General features: G+C 45.1%; 1 protein-coding gene across 1 annotated transcript in view; it reads right to left on the bottom strand.

The window, feature by feature from the left end:
• Positions 1 to 16,480, bottom strand: part of prex2 (phosphatidylinositol-3,4,5-trisphosphate-dependent Rac exchange factor 2) — an 84,370-nt gene extending 67,890 nt beyond the window's left edge. The window contains exons 1-2 of the mRNA XM_041961037.1: positions 16,034 to 16,480; positions 319 to 390 (exon numbers count right to left, since the gene is read on the bottom strand). Coding sequence (XP_041816971.1) covers positions 319 to 390; positions 16,034 to 16,171 — 210 coding nt within the window. The 5' untranslated portion in view covers positions 16,172 to 16,480. The remainder of the gene's footprint in view (positions 1 to 318; positions 391 to 16,033) is intronic.
• Between the last annotated feature and the right edge of the window lie 553 nt (positions 16,481 to 17,033).

Genomic DNA, 17,033 nt, shown 5'->3' with positions numbered 1-17,033 from the left:
ACAGACCCACTGTGAGAGAGCATCCCTTATTATCCTCGAGCCTGAATCATTTATAAATAGATAATATTTACAGCTGCTTCCTGGACCGCCCACCACTTCTTTCTCCATTCAGAACTTGGCTATTTTAGGTTGAAAGAGCACCCCAAACAACAGACCCACTTTATATGGTTCTCAATGTGGTTTCCGGCCTTTTCATGGATCAGGTTACAGTATGGAAATAAGGTCTGTGTGCAGACAATCAAGTCAATTGCCCTTAACATTTCTTCTTTTTTACAAATCTTAATCATGCAGTCCTGTACCTCACAGATTGACCCTCACCTTGACAGTCTCCTCTGTGATGTTCTTGTCGATTTTGGTGGCCGCATACTGGTTGAGGCGATGCAGAAACACCTGAAGCGGAGCAGGAAAGAAAAAAGCAACAGTCAACACCTTTGAAGTGGCCCTGGGATTAAATTACGCACTGGCGTCTGATCGCGTCTACCTTCAACAGGACAAACAGAAGGCTAGATTCGAGGCTTCCAGTGCAGCTGCAACACTTGGCTGCCAGAGCAAATTGTTAACCATCACAATGGACACTCGATACACACGAAACTCAATCGTTGCACTGGATGAAGAAAAACACAATAATTGCAGCGCATGGTATTTCAAAGGCAGTGTTAAGTGCGTGGGGGTGGGAGCTGCAGAGGCCAACGGGTGTGTGAATTGAGATGGATGGGAAGCGCTCGTACTTTCTTCGGCCCCTGAGGGCGACGTTTCCCAGGCTGCTTCGCTGCACAAGCCCTCGACAACCCGCTTAACGCTTCAGGGTGCTTTGTGAGAAAATTAAGAAGGTGTGCTTTGAATGCATTCTTAAGATGTGACGAAGGAAGATTTAGTCATTTTCTGAACTGCTCCTGAGGGAGAGCTTTCACGGAATCTTTACGTTCACACGTGCAATGGTGGAATCCATCCTCAGCACAAAGCTCGGCGGAAAACAAGCATCACACTTTGATTTTGACTGATGTCTGTAATGCGCTTCACTTCGGGGAAGCCATGATGAAATCCAAAGCAAGGCTTAAAAATCTTAACTTTCAGAAAGAATTAAGTCAATGAGGAACGGCGTTCAATAGCTCTGACAGCAACAACAACGTCCCTGATGTTCATACTGCTGTCAAATTTGAATGAGAGCAAGTTAAGCAGCGGGAAAAAATGTCCTTGGCATAAGATCACAAAAACACGCTTAGTTGATGTGGGTTTTTTCTTACCCACATTTGTTTTCATTTCCCATGTCAAACAACGAGCTTTATTTATCCCCCAAATGGCATAAAAGGCAGTAAATCAAGTAAGATAAAAGCAGAGACGAGATCTCTGAGTAAAATAAAGCGTAAACTTGGATTTTAGTAGGTCAAACCTGCCTGCTAAAACACAATGGTAAGATTCAAGACACTGAAGATAAAATAATCAAATAAAAGTGAGGAAGTTTGATTTCAAATGTGCCCACACATCCGTCTGCTATTTAGAAAACAGAACTCCCAGAATGCAGCACGGCTGTCAAAACTCTAATTCTGACTCAATCAGTGGACTGTCACTGATCGCGCCCATCCTGCTAAGATGAAACCAAGACAACATGATGGGCGCAGGGACAGTGCTGCAACACAACACACTCTGACACAAGCTCCTCAGCAGCACAAAGCTTCATTTCATGGTACAGCGTGACACAAACCAGCAGCAGCAGCAGCAGCTTCAGGAACGCTCGATCAAGCGCCACACTGTAAGGCTGTGTGGTGCATCCAGCCGCTGTGAGCACAGCGAGACGCTACATCTGTCTTTGCAGTTGACCCTCGCCGTGGGTTTCCCTTTACCGCCCCGCAAAGGGCCGCGACGCCATCTGTCGCCCGGTGCAGCCTCACAGCAGGCGGCCTGACCTGAGCGAGCTCATGTAACGCAACCACAAAGCATGTAAACAGCTTACTTTAATGAGCAGACAAGCCAAGAATTATTCCTTGACACCAAGATCCAAGTGAGTGGTCGTGACTGCAGTGAGCTTGTTGAAAAGTTTCACTTGATTAATTGTGAACAGATGGAAAGGTGGTCTGGCTAACTCGGCTGTAAAATCTCCATTTCTAGCTAATTACGAAGGCGATGCTCTGTTGAAAAACACACTGACATGCAAAAATAACTGAAATCATCTTAATCGCACTGCGCTGACGTCAAGCAACACTACAAAAGGAGCTGTATGAGTGAGCGCTTGAATCCGGGCTTGTGGTTGGGAAAAAAAGAGGAAAAAAGTAGGGCTTAAATAATCAGCCCCTTTGTTGTAAGCCAACTCCACGCTGATTACCATTCTGTAGCTGCCTTGCCTCGCAACTCTGCCACTCACAAGCATTAGCATCTGATTAGCAAGTCTAATATGTACAAACACGGAGCAGACTTCGACAGGCCACTCACTAAGGCCTGACAGGGCTTACAGTACAGGACCTTAGCTGTGCAAAAGCGGTGCTAATTTGCATCAAAAACCCTGCTTCCTATCATTGATGTGTAACATCAAACATTGGGCTCATTAGGGAGTCTATCACTTCAGTTTTAATAATGAAGAGTCTATTCAACAGGAAATAATCACTATGTCTGCAAAGCACTAATTACACGGTATATATACAGCTATGAGGAGGGCTCTGCTGCAAAACATAGGGAGCCACGCCACAGATGTTTATCAGAAGTTTGCAAGATAAGAAAAAACACATGGCATAATGGAGCACAGGAACGCTCTATCTGATTGGATGGATGCAGATAATAAATTGTGTTATCGCCCGAAAGATCAGAGAGTGCTTTTGGTCGTGCAGAAGTGTAGAACACCTTTCATGCAGTTTTCAAGGTAAGTGCACCACACAGGAAACAGACCACACAAACGTCTGAAAAGCTCAGCTGAGACGCTGCTCATGTTATTCCAAGAACTGCGGACGGTTTCGACTTGATTTGTGGAAGCGAAACGTGTCTCTTCCGACGAGGACTGCCAAGGCTGCCTTGTTGAGAGACTAATCCTGGAACGGCTCCATGGACAGTGAATGGGGAGCTGACTGGATTTATGGCCACAATAACAGTACCCCGGGTGGCTGTGAATATGAGCCCATTTCCAGGTTTGCACAGTACCTGACAGCGCTGCGGTGCACGAATGTGCCGTTCTGTGCACAAGCACATTTCAATCTAGCATTGTCTGAGTCATACAAACGCAGTGTTGTAACTCAGTGTCAGTGGAGCACGTCCAGGATTTGTCTCTTGATTGCCTCACAGAGCAGAGCATCTGTTCTCTAGTTTAAAGCTTTGGGAGCACGAGAGAATTGATAGTTCTGCCTACGATGGTAATAATTACCAACAAGAAACTAATTAAATTTAAGGGATGCTTCGAGCCAAAGGAAGAAATGTGGCTGAAGAACCGTTGAAGATTCAGCCACGACTCTTCCTCAGCGTTGGACTAATTGAATTCCAGAGGGACACATTTTGTTCCCTAAGACTGGATGTGCTTTCTAGCAGGAATCCGCCATGTCTGCCTCCCAAGCAGACTTTGCTTTTGCATTGTAAAGCTCAATAGGAGCCATTGGTGATCCGCATCACGCTTTCTGCGACCACACGGGCATTTGGACCGGGCAGAAAATATTGAACAAGTCCTAGTTTTTGCTACAAGAATGTGAGTTTATGTCTATTCTTTGACCCTTAAATAGATTTTTTTTTTCTTTTATCATTGGCATATTTTCTAAGATACTTGGAAAAAAAGATGAGGTAAAGTGATGAGCTCAGAAGACAAAGAGGATAAAAGAGAATGATTTTCTTGGTGTTCTTTCCACTGGCGGTTAACGGAAAGTTAGACTCATCTCCAAAATGGCATCACATCACTCATTTGAAGCATCTAAGCAACCTCACTTTTTGTTTTTGTGTGAGGGGATAAAGCAACATCAGACTTTTCTTCTTGCTGGACACACAGCACTCGTATTTCTTATCTTTAATCATGTATCAACCAGGGGACAAAAAGCTCTCTGAGAGTCATTTTGGTTCCCCGAGGCCCAGGTATAATCACCTGGATTGCTACTCTGATGGCTGAGGGGAGGCTACACATTAAAACCCCATTAAAGTTTTCATTATTCCGCAGAGCAGATGGGTGTGATGAATAGATTGGTCTGATCGCTGCATGTGGCCTTACCTGCCATTAATCAACACAGGCTCGCACGCTGTGGGCAACAAAGGTGTGGCCGCGGAAATCATGGCTGTACTGCCTGACGCAGCAATGCTCAGGTTGAATGCTGAAATCGGGTTCAGTTAGCAGCCCTCCAGGCCACATGACAGACCGAAACCATCACTTACTTCCTACGACTGCACAGAAACTGCCTCAATCTAGCATGAGTGACAGCTCACTCAATAACTGCAGTTTGCTGAAATGTGCTTTTTGCTCAGAAGCGGGGAAGTTGAAATTAAACCCAACATCCTCTGGACTTTTGGTGGGAAAGGAAAGGGAGAGGGGTAAGAGAGTGGCTGGAGGGCTGTTTCCATGCTGAAAGAGTGTGTGTGCTAAGCCAACCTAGTTTAGGACACTTTGTGAATGGACATTATGCAATGCTGCCCTCCCTGCAAGCATCTCTCCACCACAGTGGAAAGATATCATCGGCGGAAGGCTAGCCACTCCCCCTGCATGTGTTGATCTTTATGTCAATGAGACAGATGAATCACAACAGAGGACTCTGGCAAAAACAGAAGCCACTTGCTTCCTCAAACATGTAAACTAACAATGATATAACAAGGGGACAATGGTGGACATTCTTGCGCTTTAAAATAAAGTGTATGCACAGCTAGAGCATGTGCTTGTGTCAAAAAAAAGTAATGAAGACAATGAAGAAAGTGCAAAGGGAGAAAAAGCATGCAGCTCATCACGTTACACAGCCACAGACCAGGCAGAGCGGGCTGCGACGGGAATACAAATCCCACCCGGAGAGAAACGGAGCCCTAAACAGATCCAAAAGAGTAAAAATGATGCAGCAAATTGCTCTGCTAAAAAATAAAAGAAAGAAAGAAAAGGAAAGCTCTCTAGCTGCTCCTCTGCTACAGAAATTAGTTTAAATCAAGTGCAAAGCGAGCCTCAAACATCTGCTAATGCATTCAATTTAAAACTATTGGAGGAGTGGAAAGGAACACGGGGCCGTGTTTGATGTATTACACGCAAAACAACCATTTTAGGCCCCTGTGGATCGATTGGTTCGACTGTAGTACACCACGAAGCTCCCTGAAATTAAGAGCACTGAAGCAAAGGAGTAAAAGAAAATGCAATAGCACATCTGTCAGCACAATTTTAAACTTTCTTCTGCTGCCGAAGTTCAAGTTGCTTCAGCTGTGATGTGAGATCTATTGCTAGCAACGGAAAAAGGTCCAATCTGAGTTCATTGGCACTGGTCACCAGTATAAACTCCGGAGGAATGAATAGGCCTTTCTCAGAGTCTATTGGACATACTACCTCTTTTGTCCACTGATGATTCACTGATCCGCTTTGTTGTTCTGATTGGAGAGTTGGCAAACAATCACACACATAAACACCCTGTGTATGTAAGAATTTGCCCACTTTGTATTATATATTATATATTTAGTATTGTAAAAAAAAAAAAAAAGATTAAACGTAAAGGGTTATCCCTCCGCACATGTACAGGTATTTTAATGCATTGTAATCCAGCATCTGTGAAAAGAATCCCATCTTGTTGACAAAAAAAAAAGAAACGACAAGACAAAGACCATTCAAAGCCAGAGACACAAAGAACAGCTTCCACACGAAAAAGCCCACTGTAGTAAATCACTAGACTGTGAAGGTGTGCTCATTAACGTAACAGCCTTTTTGAGTATGAGTGTGTTTCTTTGTCGTACATCTGTCCCAGAGGACGGCAGAATAAAAAGTAAAGCGCTTTGAAACAGTTGAAGGACAGCAGGTAACAGGTGTGCTGGCAGCTTGGCACCCTCAGGCAAGCTCTCCAAAAACACCTGAGTCTCTGGATTTGCTGTGTGTGTGTGTGTGTGTGTGTGTGTGTGTGAGTCTGTGTGTGTGTTTGCTGGTGAGAAAATGAGAGCGGAGCAGAGATGGATGTAGAATGAGCCGACAGAGAGGAAGCAGAGAGGGGGAAAAAAAAGAGAGCCTTGTTTGGCCTTCTTCTCAACACGACAACCCTATAGGGAGGGTTAGGGTGCCTTTACCATACTTCCTGCACAGGGGAGGCGCTTTCAAACCGGAATTCATAATTATAGGGTTAAATCTCCAGCACAGAGGCTTCCAATACACACACCTACACAAACACACACAGCAAATTCCTGGCAAGTGAAAACTGAACTTCCCCTAAAAAGGTCTGACCAGAGACAGAGTCAGTCTCTGATGCTGCGAGCACACAGGGGAACATCCGAAACGAGAGAAAAGGCTCTTTGTAATGATCCTCTCCCATAAGCCTCTTGTGTTCAACAGGTCCTGATGACACCTCCAGGAGTCATCCTGCACATCCCATCTCATTAGGCCCCGAGCTAGTTTTCCCAAACTGTCCCGTTTCTCTTCACTGGGAATGTACACAGGAAACAGACACTATAAATACAGCCGAGAATGTTAATATGTCTATCTCGGGAGTGGCTATTAAGGCTCATCTGCACAGCCCAACGCAGGGCCTCTGGTTCTAATTAACAACGGAGAACACGGTGAACAAAAGTTCATTTGTCTTTTATTTTAAAACTCAGGCACCAGATGAGTCCCACAAACAAATAAACTACTGTAGCTGAACAAGCTCCTTTCAAGACAATTAGAGAGAGTTACTGGAATATCATTTCAAAGTTTATTGTTTTAGGAAATGCCTGCTTTGTGAAAAATGCAGGAAAAATCGGATTTGCAAAGGAAAAATTTAGACCGGCCAAGCAGCGCACTTTAAGGCATCTCCAAGAACTCCCTATTGTCTGCGAAGGCCAACGAAATATTCCTCTCTTTGATGTCATTCTTGTCCTCCCAGTGACCCCGCCACCCAAGGCACTACATAAACAGCTGGAATGAAACAATTTATCTAATGAATATGTCTGTGTCCAATGTCTGCGCCTGACTCCCGGTGAGCTGCTCACACAGTTGACACTGGAGCGAAACGAGCACATAAGCATAAAATGCGTCTCGTGGTCATGTCCGTTACACCGAACGCCTGACGGGCCGTGGGCCTGTTCAATTTCACCCATCGCGGCACTATAAATGGCAGGCATCTTCAGTACATTAGGAAGATCTTTTGACTTGTGAAATTGGATACTAAGCAGTGGGACCAGCCTCCAGTAGATGAGAGTTAGTCTTAAGGGACCACACTTGCCATGCTTCCCCAATCTCCATGTGCAGCCAAGCAATCCATTACCCACTGATAGCTGGCAATTCCCATCAGAGCCACACACCAGGACTCTGTATTGATCTGCAGGATGACTAAGCAGAATCATCAGTCTCTCAGTCTGTGGCGCACTCCCAAGCATGACTGTCACACACCCAGACAGTCCATTTGATTACCGCTTCAGGCTCCAAATCGTCCGCTGGAGGCCCCCCCCCACCCCCGGCCTCTCCATCTATCTCAGCAGGACTGACGAGAAAAAAGGAAACCTGCAGCGTCAGCCTCACACACAGAACCGGACACAGTCAACGGGGAATTGACCAGCCAGTTTCTCCCCGACTCTCACAACTGTTGTGAGCATTCCCAGCAGTACAAATACCCCCTCCTGCCAGGGTTCTGCTCATCATGCGTCTCTTTTTGTCTGTGAATGGATAGAGCAGGAGGCAGCACGCCAACATGGCTGGAACAGAGCAGCACAGACCTCAGCTTGATTTAGTCCGGTTTGTCTTGCAAATAAGCAAGAATGGAAACCATGAATTACTGTATATTAACCCGTTATTGTAACTGAGCAGCTTTTTTAGCTTAAGTCAGGCCTGCCCAAAGTGGGGCAAAGTTGGCCCGCCATACGGTTCAATTAGGCTCGCCAGATGCTTCTAGCAATAAATAAATAAAACTGCTGTTTACGCTGTTCTATTTTGGTGAGTTAAAATACTCTTTAAATATGTAGGATCCTTAATTACTAATTATTTTTCATAAGATGAGCAGGGCAGGCAGAGTGACACTTTGCAGAGGAAGTCGGTCAATTAAGGGAACTTGGGATCCTTGGACCATTTTGCATGTTAACCATACAATGCATTACAATAGGTCTTTGATTTTGGCCTCTGGCCCACCATTAAGTTTTAATTTTGACCTTCCAAGGGAATACTTACCCCTGGCTTACATGTACTAAATTAAACAGCTTCATCAGTAACAAGAGAGCTGTGCAGCTGCTAACAGTTTGTGAAGAAAAGAGCAATATGGATTTATTTTGTTTAAAGGACCAGCGTGTAAGATTTAGGGGGATCAATCGGCTGACAGAGAACATACGTATGTTTTCATCAGTGTATAATAACCTGAAAATCGTGTCTTCGTTAACTTAGAATGAGCTCTTTATATCTGCAGAGGAAGCGGGTCTACAGTAGACCAGAGTGGACAAAGCAAACACTGGCTGTAGAGGGAGCTTTTTGCACTCTCTGCAGCCACCGCAGGTTCTCCTACATGCTTGATAAGGGAGGGGTGAGGCGAGGGGTGTTCAGTCTGCAACCTCACTGCTAGATGCTGCTAAATTCTACACACTGGTCCTTTCAGGAAATTGTTTTGTCATTTTATCCTTTTCCAATTAAAGTGGGCACTTTCTCAGCCTGGCAAATCTTCAAAGAGTTTGCTTGATCACAACTGGCTGATTGTGGCACCGCTAAAGAAACGGGCCATTTCAGCGACTTTCAGCTCATTGTTTTGCTCATGTTGCTCCATGTGTGCTGGATGTGTACATCACCTGCTGTTTGGTAATGCATTTGCCATAAAAACTTTCTAAGCTGATCATATTTGTTAACCCAAAGTGGGCAAAAAAAAAATCAACTTAAGAAATTTCATTTAAGCCCACCTGACCTCCAGTTTTCAGCAATTTCAAACTATTAAAAGCGGAAAGTAGAGGCTTACTCATTGCCTATCGCTCAAACAAGGTCCAGCAATTGGTATTAAAGAGTCAGTTTCAGAGACTGAACATAAAACAGGAAGATAAGGAAAAAAGAAAGAAGACAGGCAGACAGGCATGAAAAGGATGTCTGCAGACAAGGCCTGCACAGAGACAGAGAGACACTTGTCTAACTCTGCGAGCTTCTATTGCAAACCCCATTGAAGTGCTTAATTAAATAATGATGGAATTTCCCATCGTGTCTGGCTGGGCAGCTCTGGCTGTTTATGGATTCTGAGCCCAGAAAATGCAGGACAGACAGACACATGAATGCCATGGAAAGTGTGAGTTTAAACCAGAGAGAGAGAGAAAGAGGGCATGCAAACGTCCAAACATATTCTGAGGACGCTTAGTCGAAAAGCAGAGAGGACTTCATGATACCAAACCTCATGGTTGTTTAACCGCAATTACCTTAATTGACTAAAGAGCATCAAACCAGCATTTCATTAATGTGTAAATAACAATTGTTTCACTGTCATGCAGGATTATGGCGATTCTGCAGAAGGTTTGAGAATGCTAAACTGACACTGCAGGCATACTGATCTGAGCATAGAGTGTGTGCACGTGTGTGTGTGTGTCTGTGTGTGTGTGTGTGTGGGTTCCCTGCGGCAGAGCATGCCAGCTAAAACACAGGCCCCCTTGTGAAGATGACCCCTTCACACTCCACGAACGTCCTGACAAGTGTCTACCGCAGTGCCGCCACTTTTCTACTTGTCGCACGTAAGCGCCATGTGACCGGGCAGCTGGCTCTGGCCAAATCAAAGGCCGCCTTCTCCTCCGGGCAGCAGGACCGCACCGCCCCTGCCTCCTGAGCTGAATCCACTCGACGGGCTCAATGCAGGGGTCCTTGCAGCCCTATCCCCTATGCAACGAAGCTCAACGCTGCCAAGTGGGCAACCCTCCTTTCTCCTTGGCTCGGTGGAGACAGTGAGGGAAGTGTGTGTGTGTGTATATGTGTGTGTGTTGGAGCAGGAAACATGCAGCACAATGTAAAGACGGGGAGGGCCAGGAAGGAAGGAAATCCTGCCTGAAAAACGGCCTCTGAGACAAAAGACCTCTCTGCAGTGCAAGAACCGGCTTGAGGTACTTAAACGTTTTTTAGACTGACAGAGAGAAGGTGTAAAACACTGTCAGCAAACAGTCATCAATAAAGTCATAGACTAGACTAGACAATAGCAAAAGCTAAGTTTGTTTATCTCTAACTAAAGCAGTTTGGAGGACAGGAACACAACTTTAAAAACCTTCCTTTAAACAAAACATTTTTTCTATTTAAAGGAATACTTCGACATTCTGAAACACACTTATTTGCTTTCTTGCCAAGAGTTAGATGCAGGATCAATACCACTCTCACATATGAAGCTACAGCCAGCCAGCAGTTAGCTTAGCTTAGCATTAAGGCCAGAAACATGGGGAAACTAGCATGGGGAAGCTCACTAATTAATATCTCTATATATCTAATTATGTCATTTTCTTAATCCACAGAAAAAAAAGTTTTGTTTTTTTTACAGGGTTTATGTGATGGAATATTTCTTAGCTGGGCTGCTACTGGAAGATGTCACTGCACCCAGCCAGGAAATAGTTAAAACCTCCATCACATTTTGTTACCTTTGGACAGAGCCAGGCCATCCATTTAGCCTTCTTTAAGCTAAGCTAAGCTAACCAGCAAGTAGTGTCATAGTAACCGTACAGAGGTGAGTGTGGTAGCGATCTTCTCATCATCCAACGCTCTCCAAGATGGTGAAAATGATTATTTTCCAAAATGCTGAACTACTCCTTTAAAAGAAGGAGCATTACAGGAACTTAACCCACATAAAATAATTCAACATGGCAATATTGGAGACCACAGAAACAATGCTTTAATTCAGATGAAATTAACTTTCACTATCATGCCCCTCACTGAACATTACAATATTCAATATTTATTCGACAACTTCGCATAATGTAGGCGTGCATGTTCCTGAATATTTCCCAGTGGTAATTACATTTGCTGCATCTAGGAAATTGCTAAATCTTTTTTTTCTTTGTGAAGATGAATGGATAAAATATTGAAAGGCATGCAAAACACAGTGGCTCCAATAGCAGGACTACACAATGAGAAGAAGAAGGATTATCCCACTCAGTGTTTTTATTGATATGGGACTCAAGGTTGACGCAAAATGCACCAAAGGAGAGCGCTGTGTTGTTGCCGAGCTAATCCTCCCTATCATTCATCTTCGGGCTGGTTAAAAGACAGACTTAGCTTTGAGATGGGGTGCTAAACAGGTTTATGCACAAAACAAACATACAGTATGATCAAACAGAGATAGAATTAGACTCATAATCAGGCAGGCTTTTTGTGCCGTGGCGTGAAATTGAAATGCAAGTGAGCCACATCATCACTTCAGGGGCCTCACACCCGGGGACAGGCACGAGAGAGAAGCTGGACTGTCTGAGAGGAGAGAGTGACCCAATCCAATTAAAAAGAGTCAAGGAGAAGGACATTATCACCTCTCTTACAAACACACACAAAGAACAGACGGAGTCGTGTCTATGTACTTGGATTAAAGCTAAATTAAAGCAGAAATACACTCAGCCTCGGTCAGGATTCTGGGCAGTGACGGGAGATGCTCAGATTTAACCTAGCAGGGCTCATAATAAACCTTCACATGGCAAAAAAGTGGAAAAATCCACTTCCTGTCAACACAGCATCAAAAATGCACCATATGCAGCGCTCCCTCTGGGACACAGCGGGGCTGAAAGAGCACCAGAAAGAGAAATCTGAGGTACACGAAAGGGTGCAACAAGTAACAGTATGATGGGCCGATGGTCAGCTCCGAATAAAGGAAGTCATTAAGGAATAAAGAAGAGAGCAATCAGGGCAGAATCACATCGCTCTCTGTGGAATCTCTTATCACAAAATGCAGCGGAGACAAATGATGTAAGCAGCCATAAATGGCCACCAGCAGGCTCTAAGTACTCGCCCCTAGCCAATCCCGACCCACCAGCATCATGCAAGCATACCATATGGACTGTCTTATCTGATTGGTCACTTAAAAAAAAGTAATTTAGAGAGATTAGCAGAATCTGTACTAGGGGCTAGTGCACATCCCATGGTGTTTGTCTCATTAAACTAACGTCAACAACTTTTTCTTTTGCCCTCTTTAACCCCACATCCCCTCCTCCTACTCCTCCTCCAACAGATGCAGATAACTGCTCAGAACATTTCTGGCTTCTGAGCCCCAAAAACGCTGAAAAATTAGCTTTTTACTGCAAATAAAATACTGTGTTTATGCTTTGATGCATCTCAATTTAGTACTTATTAAAAACAAAACACGCAAAAACTTATTTTAGCTGGGTTTTGCAACATAAATACAACATGCATCCATATATAGCCTGATACTGGACACACACACACACACTGAAAGCTTGTGTTTTCTCTGTTTACACAGTTTTGTTTGTGTGTTTTTGTCAAGTCAGGACGCACCGACCATCAGTGTCTTCTGTTCCTGTTTCCATCAGAGTGCAGAGGGGAGCTGGAAGTTGGCATGAAGTCTGCAGATTAACAGACAGGAAAGGGATAGGAACAAGAGGTCGCGACCTCTGGGGGTCGTCAGCTGTCTGTCCGGAGCCTCGCAGACCCTCCTGACCTGACCTTCAGTACTGCCCTCTGGTCATGTTACGAGCAAAGAAAAAGGAAACTTTTTGGTCTAACTCAAGCGTCCCGGCCAAGACGTCAACAAATCCAAACCCTGCGAGAGAGACGTAGAACCGCTACACACAGGCAAACACACACCTATGTTTTTAAGAGCCAGTAAATGATCCTTCTCACCAGCTGCTTTCTCCATTAAGCTCGATTCCCCAACTTCCTGCAGCCATTTTCACCGAAAAGATGCCACTGACTTCAAGTAACCTCCGACATGTTTGCTGAGCAATAATCTTTCCACATAAAGCCCAGGACGCATGACAAGGATAATCATGTGCAGCTGCATTCAAAAGATGTCAAAATACGGATTTCACTTAATTTCACAGGCGTGGAGATTCCATCGCACTGTAAAGTCTCAAACCACATTTAATTAATTTCAATTTATGCCAGGGATTAAAAATGTTTTAAACATGACGCTTCGGTTGCTTCGTAGATCAACAGGCTTTTGTCGGAGAGAGGAAGGCAACAGCTGAGGGACCACTTAATGCACTGCAAAGCTCTTTGGAATATATTAAGTTAACTTGTAGCTCAGATCTCAATCCAGAACCAGGACATGAAAGCTTTCCCCCATTGTCCTCTCTTGTATTCTCGCTCCTAAGTGCTTATCATGCAAGCAAACGGCTTTCCATGTCTCGCACAATGGCAGAGACTAACTAAAGTATCCTATTTAACAGTGTCACCAAAAGGAAAACTCCAGAAAAGCAAACGCCTCATTAAAGCGACTGTTTACATTAAGTCTTGATTTGTTCCCCTCATTGAGACATTTCTAAGAATGACAGTCATTTTATTGGCCCGGAGCCGTCCAAGATAAACACCAGCGTCCACCGCCGCCCACTATCTCCAGCTATAATTGTTCATTATGTAAGAAGGCAGGCCTGAGATATTTCAGACAGCTTCCTCTCACTGTCAGACTACTGGAGCACATGAAGAGCAAAAAACTGGTGCTTTAATCCAAAGAAGGTCAAATTTAAGCTTTCTGATACTGACACCCTCAAGATGCAATCTGCGTGCTTTCCCACGAGAGGTTAGGCAAGGCCAGACAATGGCCTCAGACTGTCCTGGGACAAACCGCTCCAATCATCCTTGTTATTTTCCACTACCTTAAGAGTAAAGTATGCGCGAGGTGCATTGTGTTCGGGTCCCACGGATCAGCAGCAACAATCTCAGCTCTGCCGTTCAACCTCAGCTACTGACCGGAGCCTCATTGTTCCCCAGCATTTCCTAACCTCGGAGGAATTCCTCCTCCAGGAAATATGGTTTACAAGAGGAGGCACCAAGCCCAGACCACCCGAGCCCCCCCCCCTTACCCTTCACCCTCCTGGCAACATCTACCGCCTGATCCGTTCTACCCTTTTCCCTTTCACCCCTCCAGCAATATCCCGTCTATGCCTCTCCCTGCTGATGCTCGGAGTCCCCTGGATTATCCCACCAGGGAGTCTCACAGAGGGGGGGCTGGGCCTTTCTCCGTTCTGACCTCCGGACACACAGAAACTTGTGTGGTTCATAACTGGCAGTAGAGGAAGCGGGGGAGGCAGGCGTGTGTTTGTGTGTGTGATCAGATGAAAGTCCTCAATACGACCCCTCTCCCCAGTAGGGCTGTCTTTGATCATCCTGAGCGTCATCTACGATGCTCCCCAGGACCTCCCAGATGATAAGACAGCAGATTATAATGACTCTTTGTCTTTTTTACTCGCTTTCTGGCCTCTTTATCATCATCACCCAGCTCCATCAGCCAGAGCTCACCGTAAAACCAACAATAGCTATCTTTCACTGTCAGACCTCAATCTGATGCGCCCGTCCTGACATTCCCAGGCCAGAACAGAGTTGCCTTGTAAGGATCAGTCACTTCTGAAATGAATCCCAGTTCCAGCACAACAGGGGAGATGGAGAAGGAGGAGCGGCTGCATTCCCCAAACCCCCACCAGCAGGACAGAGGACACATTCCCTCATGTACTCGCCTCCTCCATTTCTCCAGTGATGCCACTTCTAAGAAAGGCCAGATAGAGCTCCATCCTCTCCCTGGTCCCTCTGTCCTCCATTGGAAACATCTGGGCAGTGGGAGGGAGGTCAGGGTGTACACGTTCATACATGTGGTCTGGGAAATAGCGCTCTTAATGACACGCAACACAGTGGCCCTTCAACCCGACTTCCCTGCAGAGCTCCCCTTAAAGCAAGAGGCTGCGACTGCTGAGAAAACAGGGCTGGAAACCCACAATCCCGATCGCATCATATCAGTGTGCTGACTGCAAAGTATTTCACTTTCAACATCCTCCTCGTCAAATCAGACTCGATTACCGCGTGTGCACAACTTTTCACAGCTTTCTGGTTCAAACAGCGGACACCGCCAAAGTTTCCTTTCCCTCCCGTCTTTGAGGTTGGGTGTCATTTTCTGACAGCACATCATCCCTGCCTTGCTGCAACCAAGCCGTACTGCTCAGCATGGGGCCAGAGATGTGCCGCCAGACGAGCTCCACAGTGCCAGTGGCTTTCATTCGGGTCCACCTGTGCCGTCCTTGGCAAGGCTCCCCACTCCTGGATTTGATCAGAAGTTGGCAAAGGAAGGCGTAAAATGCACTCTGCTGTGTTTTCCATGCTGTGTGGGAAGTGGGGTAATCATATGGATGGAGTATTAACACTGTGCAGTGCAAGTTAAAAGCCTGGGAAGCGAGCTGAAATAGATGCCATTATAGATGTTTTCAGTCCTTTCCCTCCTCCAGATTAACACTTGTAACAACCTGGATTGAGACACTGCAACACCAAGAGAATATGTGAAAATATGAAAGACATTTTGGCAGAAAACATTTGATTTTGTTGTCATTTGGGGTTTGTCTGCACTTTTAAAAGTTAGTTTCTGTTCAGTTATTGTTAGACAAACCACTACGAGCCCCTTCTAACAGCCTGTAAGAAGGATTAAATATCACTCACTGGCTGCGCAAGAACTAAATATGTGCCATGCCTCTTTGTGCCTGCTTTCCCAATTTCACACTTGCAATCTGGAAAGCTATATCTCCATCAGAGGGGTGAGTTCAGGGAACATCAGAGGAGTTCATGCTCTAAAAGGGCTGATTTTTGTGTCGGACATCCTGCCTGCTCCAAGAAACGGTGGCATGCAGAGGCAGGTTATTAACATGTAGCAGAGTTCTCGCTCTGCAGCCAGATGCACCATGCATACTAAACAGGCTGCCTGTTTTTGTTTGTGTTTGCTTTGGGGGTTTCATTTGCTTGAGCAAAACGTGCAACTTTGTGTCGTTTTTGTTTTAGAATTGTTGTCAAAAAACTCACCGAGAGAAACTCAAGCGTCCCAACATAATCCCGCTCAGTCTTTAAAAGTTCGCTCAGGACGCACACCCGCAGCCGGAGCTGTTTCTCCAGGTCCTTCCCGCTTTCAGCCCTGTGCTCGCCTCTGCTCTCCTCAGTCATCGTGAGAGAATAAACGCAAACCTTATTGTCCCTCGGCAAAGTTGCACATCACAAACCAGGCTCTCACAGCCGTAAAGTTTGCAGCATGGTCAAAAGCGAAGGCGCAACCGCTCTCTGCGCTGAAAGTCCACGAAGAGTAGTAGAAGAAAAACAAAACAAAAACAGTGCGGGAATGCTGGATGAAAACGCATGAAAGGCGAGAAAAGTTTACAGACGGAATAAATACAGAGGTGGGAGTTGCGCAACGGCGTGAGACAGCTTCCCGCAGAGCGCCACCGAGAGCGGACAGGACACCAGTTTGAAAGTTAAATCCATGTGACTCCTAAAGTCTTCATCCTTAATCCAGCCTCCCGACAGCCTCTAAAACAGAGGAGGACCAGAGTCAAAATAACCACGACACACGCTGCAACTTCCGGCTTCTGTTTTCAATGTAAAACTGAAACGATGGGTTTTGAAAAAGAAAACGCCAGATCACAGATTAGATTAAATTGTTCTCATGATCATACTAAAGATCTATAATCTTGCATGCAGGAAACCTAATGTCACTTACCTGAACTAAAGCCATACAACACGTACGTTTGACGCTTTCATGCGTTTAATTTGAAGGATTAATTACCGCACTTCTGGCGTTATTGTGGTTGTCTCCGTCTAACTTGACAGGGCAGGAAAACATTCACAAACTTTATGTCCTATAATCACGCAGACTGCAGAAACATTACTTTGTAGAGCTAAAATAGTAAAACCTGAGAGAAAATGATTTTATTAGTGTAAACAGGTTAGATTAAAACCAAAGCAGCACAGGCTACAGTTTTACTCCATTTCACTCAATTTATCCCCTCTGAAATATAGAGAATGAAAGAAA

This window comes from Chelmon rostratus, chromosome 20 (assembly GCF_017976325.1).
Source record: "Chelmon rostratus isolate fCheRos1 chromosome 20, fCheRos1.pri, whole genome shotgun sequence".
Taxonomy (NCBI): Eukaryota; Metazoa; Chordata; class Actinopteri; order Chaetodontiformes; family Chaetodontidae; genus Chelmon; species Chelmon rostratus.
Note: the sequence above shows the minus strand (reverse complement) of the source record. Positions and strands in the feature narration are given on the sequence as shown.